This window comes from Xenopus laevis, chromosome 3S (assembly GCF_017654675.1).
Source record: "Xenopus laevis strain J_2021 chromosome 3S, Xenopus_laevis_v10.1, whole genome shotgun sequence".
Taxonomy (NCBI): Eukaryota; Metazoa; Chordata; class Amphibia; order Anura; family Pipidae; genus Xenopus; species Xenopus laevis.
The window spans coordinates 71,877,512-71,894,660 of NC_054376.1; the positions used below are offsets into that span (position 1 = coordinate 71,877,512).

Here is a 17,149-nt window from a genome sequence, read left to right on the forward strand (position 1 = left end):
GCGTTGTTTAGAACTTGAAAAAGCTGTCATTTCTTATGAAATATCAGCCCAGATAACGGAATTAGAAATAGATAACAAGGTTTAAGAGCAAAGTTCTTTAATTCTGTTTGATAACATTATCACAAGTTATCACATGTAATTTTGCCCTAATGGGCCGAAGGATCTGCTTGTTTTGACAGAAGGCAGTTAGCAACCTTCTCATCATTTATATGTCAGATGCTGCACTGAAATCAGCTACATCTGTTTTTTATTTCTTTCACGCAAAGAGCATGTTGTTACAGTCATCCTCTTACAGTACAGAAAGACCCTTGCTATACATGACTAGGGCAGATAGCAATAATTGCCCCCCCTCCAAAAAAAAAAAGCCAAACCCTCCACCATTTGAAATATATCCAGAATTTATGGGTGGATACACAGCAGCTTCATTTGTTATAAAAGGGGGGTTGTGGGAGCACTCCAAAGGCTAAGTAAAGATGTATTAAAATATAATGGAAGAGCTACTGACTCAATTAATCAATGCACATTCCCCATAATTCAGTATATATGCAAGTGCATGTGTTCACAAAGACAGGGGTTTTTAGTTACAAATTTAAGATCATAAAGTTGATAAGCCACCATACCACGTCAAGGTAAACCCCACATGGTGGTCCCTAAGTTGTTTACCTCTGGTCATAGTATAGAAGGTCTTGTACCTCTCTGCATAGTAGCATTAATGGAAGTAAATGTCTCCTGAACCTTGGTTTCAGTCTGAGGGCTAGATCCTCCCGCGCCGCTAGCTTGCGGCTTTTAAGAGAGAGAGATTGCCCAAACCAACGCCCGTTTTTTAAAAAAATGTAATAATGGAAAAACAATAGTGAAGGCAGAGTAAAGTTGTATTTATAGGTGCACACTTGGAAAGTGTGTATATCGGTGTGGGTATAGGTGTGAGTATAGGTAAGAATATAGGTGTAAGCAAAAGTAAGTAAAAGACAAACTAAATTAAGTGTAAATAGGTGCAAAAGTGTTACTTGATGCAGTTAAAATGATAGGGCCACCATTAGCTAAATAGGGTAGGTATGGGGTGCTACAGACCATATGAAGCTCAGCCACAGCTTCAGGCTACATTACAAATACAAAAGGGGGGTTGTGGGAGCACTCCTAAGTCTAAGTAAAGATGTATTAAATTATAATGGAAGTGCTACTGACTTGGCCAATTAATCAATGCACATTCCCTGGGCCCCTGTCTAAGTAATTCAGTATATATGCAAGTGCATGTGTTCACATTACAAGTAATGCTACTATGCAGGAACTAAAAGACTTCTTATACTATGACCAGAGGTAAACAAGTTAGGGACCATCGTATGGGGTTTACCTTGACGTGGTATGGTGGCTTACCAACTTTATGATCATAACTTTGTAAGCGCTTGGATATATACTGAATTATTGGTGAGACAGGGGACCAGGGAATGTGCACTGATTAATTGGCCAAATCAGTTGCACTTCCATTGTACTTTACTTAAACATATTTTAAGTACATATTTTTGAGTGCTCCTACAACCCCCCTTTTTGTATATAGCTTAATTTATTAACACTATAAAAACCATTTTAGAAAACTTTGAGATCAATATACTTTACATAAACAGACATATGACCATGGTTTAGCCACTAAAGGCTGCACTACAATTATCAAAACTTACAATAAGGTGGACTCACACAGTTTAAGGCTAGGTTTTCATAGAAGATTCCTTTCATTTAAAGTGATACTGATACTAAAAATTTTCTTCACAAAATATTAATCATCATTAAAAGTTGCCTATGGGTCATTTTGAGTTTTTCGCTGATAGTTCTGTTACTTGAAGTTCCTTTAACCTGGCTCTTTTGCCAACCAACTCTTCTCAGCCTGTCAGAGTTTCTAATGCTAACAGACTCCTGCTGCACAAATATGGCAGCCCCCTTATAAAGGAACAAAGGGGTAATAAAGGTAATGTAAAAGCATCACAAAAATACTTTTATGGCAAAATTATAAATAGCATTAAAAACAATGTTATGACAAATACATAAAAAGGTTATTTTCTGGTGTCAGTATCTCTTTAACCCCTATATGTTTCCCTACCAATATTTACAGCTCAGTTTTAAGGAATGTTTTAGGGTTACAATAGACACCTTCACATTTCCTAAAAATGGGTGCTCCTGTAACTCTTCAGCAGGAAAATGCCCACAAATCGACTACTGTCTACTGCTTTTTTTTACCATGTAATTAGGTTAAGGTTAATCCCTTTTTTTTTTTCCTATGGAGTCACTTTCATTTTCTACATACCGGATAGAATAGTCCAGTAGTTTTATCTAGGGAAGCAATTGGAATTTTTTCTAAAAAAGGATCTTTATAGCCCCATAACAGCTCTTTTACACTTCTGACTTGGAACAAGGATGAATTCGAACTTTTAATAAAGCTATTCAAAAATCCTTGAAGAGCTGGGAACATAGCAGGTGCTGCCTAAAACAGAAACAAAGAACATTTGTTAGAGCAGTTGCAAAAATTTTACATTAAAAAGTGTAAACTAAAGAGTGTAACTTATCATTAGTTTTAATAGGAGCTGCACTCCAAGCCACTATTAAAGGCATTAACAGAACAACACCATTGTCCTCACCAGCAAAAACCACCTGTGCTGGTTGGCTAACCAATGGAGAACAAACAGGAGGAAAAGTTCTGTAGTTGGTCACTAAGGGGGTGATCTACTGTATCAATTTTCGAATTTGAATTTTTGCCACGGTTCAAATTGTTTTGCACAAAAGCTCACATATACAAATTATATTTTGAAAAACTTAAATGTTTGGCATTTATTAAGCTCAAAAAATTTGACTCAAATGTAAAACTTCAACATCTAAAAGCTTATGAGTTCATGTAGAAGTAAATGGAAGTTATCTTAGGCAAAAATACATTTTGAGGTTTTTTTGAGCTTGCTAACTTCTAAATTCAAGATTTATGAGCTAGTAAACTCAAAACTTTGAGGCATTAAGAGTGTTTTCTACACAATTGTATTCAATCAAGTTTTTTATATACAGGTTTTTCATAAATAAGCATAACATTCCAGTTTCTAAACATTGTACATTTATTCGAAGAAGAAACCCAAAAAAATCTCACAAATTAAATTTTTGATTAACAATCCCATAAATTGTTAAAGGGGACCCGTCACCCAAACAAAATTATTCCAAATCCTATTTTATCATGTTAGTCAAGCAAAATGAACTTTAATTACACTGTATAAATTATTTGAATATTGTTTCCATCAGTCTGGGAACTCATAAATATATTAACCAGGAAGGAGCCATTTTGTGGACACTGTTATTAAGGCAAGTCTTGTATCATCTCAGAATCTTGTTTGTGCACCAGGGGACAGGGACCCAATGTCCATCCCCATGCACTGGTTACACAATTAAATCGTTAAGAGAGCTGGGGGAATGTGGAGAGAGCAGTGACATCTAGGAAGTGCTGAATGGAAAGTGAAAGTAATTGTTTGCCCCGCCTCTATGCCTAGGCATAGAGGAGGGGTAGGCAATATTTGATTGACAGCTGATATTTACAACAGAGTTTACAAAGAGTTTACAACAGCTATGAATGTTTTAATAAAAAAAAAGAAATTGGCTTTCATATTTAATTTAAAAAGGACTTTTATTATACAGATTTTTATGTCTGGGTGACGGGTCCACTTTAAGTGAGTGCTCCCCCCTCCAGAGGAATTCAGGGATGGCATTCCAAAAGTAGGGAGCAACAAGACAGAAAGGTTTAAGGCTGGAAATAGCAGTAGAATGGAGGAGCCAACCAGTAATGAAATGTATGAAGAAACAAGAGAAGAAATATATTGAGATTCAGAGGAAAGAAGGGCTTTGAAAGTTGTTAAAAGGAGTTTTGTAAGTTATTGTATGCTTATTGGGAAGCCATGATAAGAACTTCAACAGTGGAGGGGGCTGTAGTATCTTGGATGAGAGAAGGAGGATTCTTGCAGCAGAATTTAATAGAGACTGTAATGGTCAGATGTGGGAATTTGTTAGGCCAGTTAGTATCAAACTGCAATAGTCTAGGGGAGAATAGGATGAGCATCTAAGCTGTTGCATGAAATTCGCCAGCCACATGCATTAGAAAAACCAGATATTAAGAGTATTAAAACATCATGTGCTATAGAAGATGAGGGCCTCTGCAATAAACATTATTCCAGCACAGCTAGTAAAATCAGTTTTATGATTTGGTTATATAGCAAGGAATTACTTACAGCAACAGCGAGATTCAGAACAGTGTATTTATCCTCTTCTGAACCACACGAGCCCTCTCTTTGAAAGATGGCTCCATTTGGCTGCCAATACGAGACTGTATTGTTCTGATGTTGTGTAATGTTTTCTTTAGGCAGGTAACGGACACTTTAGACCATGAGGAAAAATTGAAAAGGTTAAAATGTAAGTAAAATGTAATAGTTCATAAGCAATGGCTACAGTAACTTGCAAAGGCAAATCCTGTGCTGGGGCGATTGATACTGAAATGAGCAAGGGACTATTCTGAGCTTTTGTCGACCACCCACTAAATTGGCATATTCGACTAAATGCTCTGAATCACCCATGTGCCGTTGCCTATCTAGAAATACAACTTTGTTGCCTCCACCATAATCCCAGGTGCAGTAACCCATAGCAGCCAATAAGAAAATGCTACCTGTTGGTTGCTATAGGTGACTAAATTTGCCCTTTTTATTATATAACTCCACCTACTGTTGTTCAGCAGAAAAGAATGTTGCCACCAACAGCCTCCTGCTAACTAGCAATGGAAACTCTTGTTTTAGTTTTCTACTGAAATATTAATACAATTAATAAAAGTAGACTTACATAACAGATCAATATTCAGGGCTGTATGAAAAGTGATATAATTTCAAGAAAGTTTTGTATTATAACAATTCTTAAATATATAAATATACTTTCAGAGTCTTAAATTGTTTAGCACCTATTTTGCTAAAGGAGCCCTGCAATTAGCCAGCTACAGACAGACAGGGGACAGACCAGGGGCCTTCATTTTTATATAGCTTTTCTTAAATTTTTATTATGGGCCCTATAATTCGTAGCTGGTAGAGACCACCATCCTGGTTGGCAATGGACTAATAATCTGGGCCGCCTGTTTGTGGTTCCCCCCTATGCAAACAGTATGAGGCTTGATGACTTGTGATAGTGCCTCTGGTCACCAATAATAGCAAAAGCCTGAAATATGACCTTGTTATGGCTATTAAAAAAATTGCAGAATATTGGTTGCAAAAAAGGCTGATAAATTGTATCTTTTTAAAAAAATCTTCTCTAATGTGGGGAATGTATATATAGGTCACTAACAGAAAAAGGCTCTGCAATACGAAAAATTCACATTGCAACCAATTTTGCCTTTGTGAAACATTGGATATTGATTGTTTGTTATAATGTGCAGTTTATGTAATAAAACGTCTTAATGAAAAACTTTTCTCAAAAAGTTTACACCACCACCTTCAGACATGTCTTAAAAGTTCACAATGCACAATTAAAGGAGAACTAAAGCTTAATAAAGAAGTAGACTAGAAATGTTGTACATTATGTTTTGGGTTTCTGTACCAGCCCAAGTCAACCACAGCACTTTAGCAGTAAATTCTGTGTCTCCAAAGATGCCCCAGTAGCTCCCCATCGTCTTTTCTGCTGATTCACTGCACATGCTCTGTGCTGCTGTCACTTACTGAGCTTAGGGACCAACTCACAATATACAGTACACATAGAATAGAAATGTCACAATATAAGTCTTATTAGTACATAAAGGAACAGTAACACTAAAAAAAGTGTTTTAAAGTAATGACAATGTTGTCCTGCACTGATAAAACTGGTGTGTTTGCTTCAGAAAGACTACTGTCGTTTATACAAACAAGTTGCTGTGTAGCCCATGTAGCCATGTGGCAACCATTCAAGCACAGGATACACAGTTCATAATAGATACTTTTTAAAAAATTCCATAGTGTACTACAGAGCTAATCTGTTAAGATGTGTATACTTTGCCTTTTCTCCTATGAGTAGCTGCTCCCATGCCTACACAGCACAGCTACTATTGTAGAGTTTATGAAACAAACACATCAGTTTTACCAATGCACAAAAGTACATTATATTTTAATTACTTTAAAAGACTTTCATTTTTTGGTATTACTGTTCCTGTAATTCAAATAATTAATACATGGCAGCACAGAAACCAGTGCAATTAGCATCAGAGTTTAATAATCAGCCTTGTAGTAACAGCTTATATTACAGACCAACATAATTTTCTGCTTGATAATTTGTGATGACCCCTAAGCTTAGCTTCTCAACAGCTGCTCAAAGCCCACTGAGCATGTGAGCGTCACAGACACTTTCCAAGATGGTGACCCCCTGTGACAAGTTTGAAGTCCCTAATCATTGCTGCTATTGACAAGCTGAAACTTTAGGCTGGTGCAATAAGTTCAGTATATTAAATATGGCATTTTTAAACATATTTATTTTTAGGAATTAGTTCTCCTTTAAGATTTGCAATGCAAAAAAAGTCTAATGAAGAATATTACATTGCTACATGCGAATTTTTCTTCAAATGTGTTTGCAAATAGTATTCTATTTCCCCCTAAGTCTTTAAGTGTTACATGACATAAGAAGCTGTGTATTAGAAAATACATATTTAAAATATGCCTCCCTGGAATTCCATGTTCATTGTAAATGCACTTATATCAAGGCTGCTATCCCTATGTTTAAAATGTAATTATTCCCTTATTCATCTCTGCAGAAATCTATTTGAAATTTTTGAGATTTTCTTCCTACTGTAAAAAAACAGTTTAAGAGATATTCCAAACACAAGAACATACAGTATATACATGTAATATTCATAGAAATGGCCATTTTTCAAACAACAGCATTGCAAATCTAGTAACACAATAACAGACTGTGATTATGGAGAGTGTAAAATATGTGTTCATCAGTTTCCTTCTTCTGCTATAAAATCTTAAAGGAGAAACACTTCAATATTAGAAAAACTGTCACAAATAGGAAATAGAAAGAATGAATGCATGAAAAATGAAATGTTAAAAAAAGTCAAAGAAAGCAGACAATGTTTATTAGTATGCAAAATTCAAGTCAGTATTTCCTGCTATTTAACTGAAGCTAGTTATCTTGTCTGCTTATCAACAGAAAGAAAGGTTACTGCGTAATTAAAGTGCAATGGCAGGTCACCAAAGCAAATTGCAGAACATCCACCAGAATCCAATTGCGGAGCCAGTGTCCATAAAGATCATATCTCTGCTTTTCTGTTTATATAGCTATAGCATTTAATGCTGCAGAATGTGATACTGTATGGCTCAGTTTGTATATTGCACAATGAAAAGCTGTGATTGGCTGCCAGAAACACACCTCCATAGCAGCCACTGACATATGGGGATATTCTATAGTTATTTGCACTGATTGGAGACATGTTTAATAACATGCACTTCCCTCACCTTAATCACTATAAGGCTTAATTACATTTCTGCAGACATACTTGCACATTCATATCATCTCACAAACTCTCACTCCGCCCTAATGAAAACATCCTAACACATTGGTAAAGATGTTAATGGGAAAGAAGAGAAAGGCATTTAAAAACTACAAATCTGTAGGGACAGAAGCTGCATTTAATGAATATAAACACTGTAATAAATGTTGTAAATCAGCAATCCGGAAGGCTAAGAAAAGAAATGAAGAGTTAATTGCGGTGGAGGTGAAAACTAACCCTAAAAAGTTTTTTAAATATATTAATAGTAAAAAGATGCAGGTTGAGAGTGTTGCTCCATTAAATAATGGTACCAGTATGGTTGTAACAGATACAGATAAGGCAAATGTGTTAAATCAGTTCTTTTCTTCAGTGAATACAATAGAGGAGTCTGGGTTCACAGGCTCACTTAATAACTGCACGAATGGTTCAGCTCAATCTAGTCAGTGGCTGACTCAGGATATGATTCAAAAAGCTTTAATACAAATTAATGTAAACAAGGCTCCAGGGCCTGATGGCATACACCCCGGGTTCTAAGAGAGCTTAGTTCAGTTTTAGACCAGCCCTTATTTCTGATTTTCTCAGATTCACTGTCATCTGGTATGGTGCCTATGGATTGGAGAAAAGCTGATGTTATTCCAATATTTAAAAAGGGATTACGATCTCAGCCTGGCAATTATAGGCCAGTAAGCTTGACATCTGTGGTGGGCAAATTATTTGAAGGCTTGTTAAGGGATCACATTCAAAGTTTTGTCCTAATGAATGGCATTATGAGCAACAATCAGCATGGCTTTATGAAGGATAGGTCATGTCAGACGAATTTGATTGCTTTTTATGATGTGGTAAGTAAGATTCTGGATAGTGGGGGGCAGTAGATGTGATCTATTTGGATTTTGCCAAAGCGTTTGATACTGTGCCCCACAAACGACTGCTTTCTAAACTAAGGTCTGTTGGGCTTAATGAAGTCGTTTGCACGTGGATAGGAAACTGGCTACAGGATCGGGTACAGAGGGTGGTTGTTAATGGGACATTCTCTACTTGGAGTAAGGTTCTTAGTGGGGTCCACCAGGGCTCAGTATTGGGTCCACTTTTATTTAACTTGTTCATTAATGACTTAGGGGAGGTGTTGTAAGTAATGTATCAGTGTTTGCAGATGACACAAAATTATCCAGCCCAATTAATTCCATCCAGGATGTGGCATCCTTGCAACAGGATCTTGACAAACTGGCAATCTGGGCAGCTAAGTGGCAAATGAGATTCAATGTTGATAAATGTAAAGTCATGCACCTGGGATGTAAAAATATCCAAGCCACTTATACCCTTAATGGGACTGCACTAGGCAAATCCATTATGGAAAAGGACCTTGGAGTCCTTGTAGATGATAAACTTGGCTGTAGCAAGCAATGCCAATCAGCAGCATCAAGGGCAAATAAGGTCTTGAGCTGTATTAAAAGGGGCATAGAGTCACGGGAGGAGGGGGTCATTCTTCCACTGTATAGAGCACTTGTAAGGCCCCATCTAGAATATGCCGTACAGTTTTGGTCTCCATCACTCAAACAGGACATTATTGTATTAGAGAGGGTACAGAGAAGGGCAACTAAGCTGGTAAAAGGTATTGAAAATCTTAGCTATGAGGAAAGACTGGCCAAATTGGAGATGTTCACGCTGGAGAAGAGGCGCTTAAGGGGTGATATGATGACTATGTATAAATATATAAGGGGATCATATAACAATCTCTCTAATGCTTTATTTACCAGTAGGTCTTTCCAGCTGACACGAGGTCACCCATTCCGATTAGAAGAAAAGAGGTTCCGCCTAAATATTCGGAAGGGGTTTTTTACAGTGAGAGCTGTGAAGATGTGGAATTCTCTCCCTGAATCAGTTGTACAGGCTGATACATTAGATAGCTTTAAGAAGGGGTTGGATGGCTTTTTAGCAAGTAAGGGAATACAGGGTTATGGGAAATAGCTCATAGTCCAAGTTGATCCAGGGACTAGTCCGATTGCCATTTTGGAGTCAGGAAGGAATTTTTCCCCCTCTAAGGCAAATTGGAGAGGCTTCAGATGGGTTTTTTTGCCTTCCTCTGGATCAACTGGCAGATAGGTAGTTAATAAACAAAAAAAACAAAAAAAGTTGAACTCGATGGACATGTGTCTTTTTTCAACCTTACTTACTATGTTACTATGTTACTATGTATTCACTCAACAAAACTAGCTGTTCACATCACTCACTCTCACTTATGGGGTTATTTATCAAAATCCAAAAAGTTATCTGAAAACTATTCCTACGAACTCCAGCCTGACTTTCCCCCTATTTATCAATACATTTTTACATAAATTTTTTGTGCAGGAAAAAACTCAGAATCATACAAATGTCACCAAAAACGGCAATTTTTTTTTGGATTTGATGGCCAAAACCTCAGACTTATTCAGATTTGACGCCAAATTATTGAACAAAAACCCAGCGAAGATCAGGATATCAAGGGAACATCTGCTTTTGACTTCTACATGAACTCGGCAAGTCTGAGTTGGAGTAATTTTTTATTTGGACTTTTAAAACCATCGGAGTTAAATAAATCTTGAAAAATTTTAGGTTTTTTTTCTACAAAAAAATTGTGGTTTTCCCCTTTAAAATCAGACCAGAAAAAAATTGGAGTTTAATAAATAACCCCCTTAATCAAGTGCAATATGTTAAATGTATTAGTAGAAATATAGCTTTAAATTAACAATGTATTATAGTGACCTTTTTTAAGCAGCTTTTCACTTGGTCTTCATTTTGGTATTCTCATGGTGTGATTTCGCCGTTTCTTATTGCTTTTAAGTCTTCATTTCTGCTGCCTGCTAGGCCCTAGCTACCAAACTATAGGTCCAAGTTCATACTCGCTAGCTGCATAATGAAATTGATAAAATAAATATGTATAAAAATACTTATTCTAAATTCATTTTTCCTTGACTTCTCTTCGCACAAAAGTTGCAGAACCAATATTGCAGTGGGATGGAGAATTTGTAACGTGTGGAGAACTGAATGAAGTCAGTTGTCCTATGATGCTTCCTAAATTATCCTGCTTTGCAATTACTATAGATATGATGAAAAGGCTATGAACATAACACAAATAATAAATCATTTTAATATTCATGTGTACCGAGCAACAACATTCAATTACTTACAGATAGATATATGGGCCTTTTTGCTCAAGCGCTGGTTTTCCGCCATTCATTACCTCATCAGGATTTGTGACATGATATATCCAGAAATGCCTGTAGACGGGACTTCCTGTCTCTACCCAATTTTCATAGGCAATAGTTCCTTCTTCAATTACTGCTTCCTGTAAAAAGTAATACACGACACTTTAAGCAAAATCAGCTGCAGGTTTAAATGTATTATGATGTGAGTGTAATAAAAGATGTTTTAGGTTTAAGATGGGATTTGATGACTGTGCATTTCTATACAGTATATATATACATGAAGAAAATAGGAAGATAAATAGGCAGATAAACCTGTTTTTCACATACTTGGAGGACTTAGAGAAATTGTGTTTCCAATATAAAACAATCCTGGGTTGAATATTTTGTAGCAAATACAGAGATATGTAGTTTAATGATACAGCTATATCTGAATACTGATCCATGATGTTATTTGATGACTTTTATGATGTCGAAGGAATTGATTCTACCCCCAGTGACGATAAATTGTTAGCTCCCGACTGTGAGGTGTTGATTGCTTTTTGCTTGTTGATCTTGAAAAGGGTTTTAGAAGGGTTCAAACATAGTTAAGAATGGGCTACATTATCTCAGTCTTAACCAGTCATTTACAACTTGTGCCAGACCAACCAGATGTCACTAGTCAACCAATTAGACATTTCTCAGTATAACTGTATCAGAGGAATATGGCAGGGTTCATGTACAAAAGCAATGTACAGTGAAAAAAAAATCACAGTGTTCAGAATAAAAGTTCAAAATCCTTATAAGAGCTTTTATTTCCATACATACATATATGCATTGGGAACACTGCACATTCTATTCCAAATTAAAGGAAAACTATACCCCCAAAATGAATACGTAAGCAACAGATAGTTTATATCAAATTGAATGACATATTAAAGAATCTTACCAAACTGGAATATATATTTACATAAATATTGCCCTTTTACATCTCTTGCCTTGAACCACCATTTCGTGACTCTATCTGTGCTGCCTCAGAGATCACCTGACCAGAAATACTACAACACTAACTGTAACAGGAAGAAGTGTGGAAGCAAAAGGCAGAACTCTGTCTGTTAATTGGCTCATGTGACCTTACATGTGGTTTGTTTGTGTGCACAGTGAATCTTACGATCTCAGGGGGCGGCCCTTATTTTTTAAAATGGCAATTTTCTATTTATGATTACCCAATGGCACATACTACTAAAAAAGTATATTATTATGATAATGGTTCATTTACATGAAGCAGGGTTTTACACATGAGCTGTTTTATGCATTATCTTTTAATAGAGACCTACATTGTTTGGGGGGTATAGTTTTCCTTTAAAATATGAAGAAACATTTATCAAATTTGTGTTATTCCTTTACAGAAAGTGAAGAAAATTGAATATTTGGCTGATCCAAAAATAGCAGTGTCTGCATTCTTCTTTACAAACTCAAACATTTAAACTGAAAAATGTTTCAAGATTTTGCTTTCCTTTGAATCACTGAACTAATAGGTGTATAACCAGTGTTTCTGAGAACTGCTGCACATCTGTGTTACATGGAGTCCACCAACTTCTGGCACTTGTTACATTCCACAATTCTTCTACATTTCTTGGTTTTACCTCAGTAACAACATTTTTGATGTCACCCCACAAATTTTCTATTGGATTAAGGTCCGGGGATTGGGCTGACCACTCCGTAATGTCAATCTTGTTGGTCTGGAACCAAGATGTTGCTCATTTACTGGTGTGTTTGGGTCGTTGTCTTGTTGAAATAAAGGCATTTCCTCTTTGGCATAAGGCAACATGACTTCTTCAAGTATTGATGTATTGAAACTGATCCATGATCCCTGGTATGTATAAATAGGCCCAACACCATAGTATGAGAAATATCGGCAGATCATTATGCTTGTGCCACCATGCTTTACTTTCTTCACACTGTACTGTGACTTGAGTTCAGTGTTTGGGGATCTTCTGACAAACTGCAGTCCCTAGTCCCAAAAAGAACAATTTTGCTTTCATCAGTCCACAAAATATTGCACAATTTCTCTTTAGGCCAGTCAATGTGTTTCTCTCAGGTACTCACAGGTAACTTTAGACCTTCTTTGATCTTCCTGGAGCTGATCAACAGGCTGATCAACTGCCTTCTTTGCCATTTTGGCTATTCTTCTATCCATTTAAATGTTGTTTTCTGTTTCCTTCTGTGTCTTTCAGGTTTTGGTTGCCATTTTAAATCATTTTAGCTGAGCAGCCTATAATTTTCTGCACTGTTTTCCCTTCTCCAATCAACGTTTTATTCAAAGTACTCTCTTCTTCTGAACAATGTCTGGAACGACCCATTTTTTCAGAGAGAAATGCCCTATAACCAGCATGCACATTTGATGCCTTCCTTAAATAAGGGCTATAATTGATACCTGTTTTTTCACAGAATGAATGACTACTTCACTTATTGAACTCTACACTGCTATTTTTCTGAATAAACCTCAAATAATGATTCAGTTACACAGAATCAGCAGTATGCATGTCATGACTGTTTGGTCTGTTGGTTTTCTATTATTCTACTACACCTAATAGTAAATTATTTTCCATGTAGAAATAACATTTCTACCAATTACAGTGACTGAACAGGTTAGTGATGTAGGACTGCTATTATTTTAAACATTCCTGTATATACCCACATTGGCCCATTTAGAAAACTGGTGAGGATTCTTAGATAGGCAAGCTTTTTAAGTAAATCCTATCTTACATACTGTATACAGTAACAGAGCTTGCAGCATATGGTTTATCAAATAATGACAGACAGAGACAAAGTAACAAAGAAATCTATTTAACCTTTATGCTACTTTTTGTGATGATTGAAGCATCACTCTTTCACCAGAGTTTTAAGACGTTGGTTATGGTAGCTAACATAAGTCCTGAGTTCATCTTGACTATGACTATGGCACTGTTTACAAGAAGTTTGTTTTCCCAGTGTTGGTTTCTCTGGGTGCGTTGGTTCCCTCTCAAACTCTATAACCTTACAGGCAGCTTAAATATGTAAATAAAGGATAGTAAAAAATACCATTGCAATCATTGTTTCTACCACTCACATACCAATAATATTGTACAAAATCATATGTGTATATTGCCCCATTCCCAACCAATTTCTATAGTCCATGGATATCAGTTGGGATCAGGGACCACCATACACAATTGGAGATCAGGCAGGTTTGAAAATCTCATCTGCTGATGTTCCTTGTTGGCCTATTAATTTATTAACTATACTAACATTTAGTAAAAGGTACACCCTTGCCAAGGTGCAGTTACAAATAGGATGATTGCTTTTAAACAAGTGCTTCCTGTTGATTGATTGCTACAGGTTACTGCTCCAAGGAAATTTTCATAACTCAATTTTATTATTATTATTTGATAAAAAAGTTCAAATAATATTATAGAAATATATAGTGATGTGCAAATCGAACTCGTTTCAATTTGCCAAAAATCTGTGAAAAGCAAAAAAAAGTCGCCAAACACATTAAAGTCAATTGACATCAAACCACATGACAATTTGTTAAACCACACAACATTTGTCCAATATTTTGTTTTTCTGTCCATTATAGTCTATGGGCGTTTTTTCTCAGTGAAACAAGGTAAAATATTTTGTTCATCCCTAAATATTATATAATGTATTATAATAGAATATTACTGTAATATAATATAGAATATTTGTGAAACAGATCTGTTAAATATCCACTATGGTTTGTTGTATTTAATACAATGACATTTTGCCTTTTAGTGAGGTTGTCACTAATAGGCAAAAAGTCAAGCTATATGTGCAGCTGTCAAAAAGACATTTATACTACATTTATCCATTCTGTCAGGGCCCACTGGGAATCAAACCCTGGTCTACATGATGAACTATGCATGATTAACCTTCTCAGCCACTGGGGGTCTTCAGCTATCCTGATGGACAAGGGTCACTCTCTTCCTGCTGGTTTCTCCCTCCTCTCAGTTTGTTAACTTCAAGTGTTTCCAGCTATTCAGTTAAGGGGCTTTATAAGCCCATTACAAGCAGCTCCCAGACGCTTGATCATTGAAGTATTATATCCCAATCTAGCCTGCATTATCATAGTCCTGGGCTCTCTTTGCCTGGTTCCTGCCTGGTTCTCTGTTTCTTACCTTGTTCCTCTGCTCCAGTTCCCTTTTACTTGAACTCTGTTGGATCTCCTGGTATTAGACCTCAGCCAGTTTACTGGACTACCCTCTGTCTTCAGCCTGCCCCTGACTTTGGCCTGTTATTCGGATTTGTCTTTTTCTGCTGCCTGCCTCTGACCGCTGGCCTGGTGTAAGGACGTATTTTTTTTTATATCCTGCTGTCATCTGTTTACATTGCCATCATCTTCATTAATAAATCATCCTTCACTGCAATAACATGTTTCCAGCCAATTAACACAACAGATACCCCTGTGTTGTACAGCACCTAAGCCTGACATTCATTCAAGTAGAAATTAAAAATATATTTTGCAACATCTTTAATGGGGAGCTCCTTTTCTATAAAAAAATGAATCTGTCTGGGGTGCTTTACAGCAGTACAGACATTGACATTGCTGTTGGATGCTGCTTACAACAGGTTTTCTTGGAAAGTGTCACAGTTCTTGGGCCTGTGCATTTTTTAAAAAAGAAAAGCACTTGGTTAGCAAATTAACAATTAGAATCATGAGGGAAAAGTAAAACATAGACATCCCACAGCAAATCTACCTGTAGTTCTCCATTAATTTATCATCCAAATATATGGTGTTCTTTTTACAAATAAGTAATATTAGTTATTCAAGGTTATAACAGTACCTGGTACTTGATGGTAACTAAGCTAAATTAATCGATTGGGTTTATTTATTGTTTGAAAAATTTTTGTAGCCTTAAGATACGGAATCTGGTAAAGCTCAGGTCCCAAGGATTCCGGATTTATGCAATTTGTTAGTTTAAAACAAACATGAGGTAAACAAGAGAAAGGCAAGGATAAAAAAGTAAATGAAATTATACATATAATATAGAGATACTGTACCGTATCAATTTCCTTATTGATAATAATATCCCCCACAGGAAACAGGATACCACCTAGAATAGCCAACAGTCCTCCAATGACAGAGCCAACAATTAACCAACATTTTGCGCTGCAGCACATTGTACAGTAGCTGCTGGTTTCACTGCACCAAGTCGTATAAGAGAGATGGCTAAGCCTCTACTTGCTCTTACTGTGATGGTGAGTTGTGTTTGGCAAGTCTAATGAAGTCTCTTAAATGTACTGATGAAAGGAAAAGAAAATTGACATTTATCTGAAGTCAAAGTACACAATACAGCACATTAAAGATAAGACAGAAGGTCAGGTATACTCCGGCATTGGAAGTATGGCTTTATAGTTGAGGTATTTTTACAAGCATGTTTACAAATATATATTCTTTAACAACATGTCTAACAAAATAAGGTAGTGGGAGATTTCCCTATATGTGATAGCTGATAGAGAGGAGTATATCAAGAGGAACTAACTGAATTTTTATATTTTACAAATGTTCACGTCCTTACTATTGAAAATAATGGTATGCCCCGGCCACTACTTCCTCTACTATCATGACGTTGCCCATGTACAGACGTGTTCAGAATAATAGCACTCCAGCGTTACTAACCTGATCACTGTTTTTGGTAGAAATTATATTTCTACATGGCAAATAATTTACTAGTAGATGTAGTAGAGTAATAGAAAACCAACAGACCCAACAGTCATGACATGCATGATGCTGATTCTGTCTAATTGAATCATTAAAGAGGAACTATCATGAAAATTTAAATTTAATATAAGCTTCCTCATACTAAAGTAATACACTTTCTAAATACATTCAATTAAATACTCTGTACTGTTTCTGAAACAATCAAGTTAATCTTCACTATTGCTCTCTCAGCATCTGTTTCTCCTTATTCTCTCTTCATGCAGTAGTTGGGTGTCAGATGAATGATCCAATATACAGTATCTTATAGGGGGCTTCCTTTCCTAGCAGATGAATTAGAGCTCAATCAAATAACTGATTCCAGTACAAACAAAATCTAACAAAATAACTGGCTTTTGCACAAATCCTGCATGTAGAGAGACATGATGTCTGGTGATTTAATAGAGTGAGCTCTAATACATCTTCTAGGCAAAAGGAGCCCCCCTATAAGATATACTGGATCATTCATCTGACACCCAACTGCTGCATGAAGACAGAATGAAGAGAAACAGAGGGAGAGGAATAGTGAAGATAAACTTGATCATTTCAGAAATGTTACAGAATGTTTAATTGATTGTATTTAGAATGTTTCTTACAGGTGTCAGGTGTCAATTACAGTCCTTATTTAAGGAATGAAGGCAGCAAATGTTGTGCATGCAGGTTATAGTGCATTTCTCTCTGAAAATCTGAGTAAAATGGGTCGTTCCAGACATTGTT

General features: G+C 36.3%; 1 protein-coding gene across 1 annotated transcript in view; it reads right to left on the reverse strand.

Moving 5' to 3' along the window:
- Nucleotides 1-16,385, reverse strand: part of cd36.S (CD36 molecule S homeolog) — a 28,083-nt gene extending 11,698 nt beyond the window's left edge. The window contains exons 1-4 of the mRNA XM_018255754.2: nucleotides 15,736-16,385; nucleotides 10,678-10,835; nucleotides 4,248-4,392; nucleotides 2,297-2,473 (exon numbers count right to left, since the gene is read on the reverse strand). Coding sequence (XP_018111243.2) covers nucleotides 2,297-2,473; nucleotides 4,248-4,392; nucleotides 10,678-10,835; nucleotides 15,736-15,855 — 600 coding nt within the window. The 5' untranslated portion in view covers nucleotides 15,856-16,385. The remainder of the gene's footprint in view (nucleotides 1-2,296; nucleotides 2,474-4,247; nucleotides 4,393-10,677; nucleotides 10,836-15,735) is intronic.
- Between the last annotated feature and the right edge of the window lie 764 nt (nucleotides 16,386-17,149).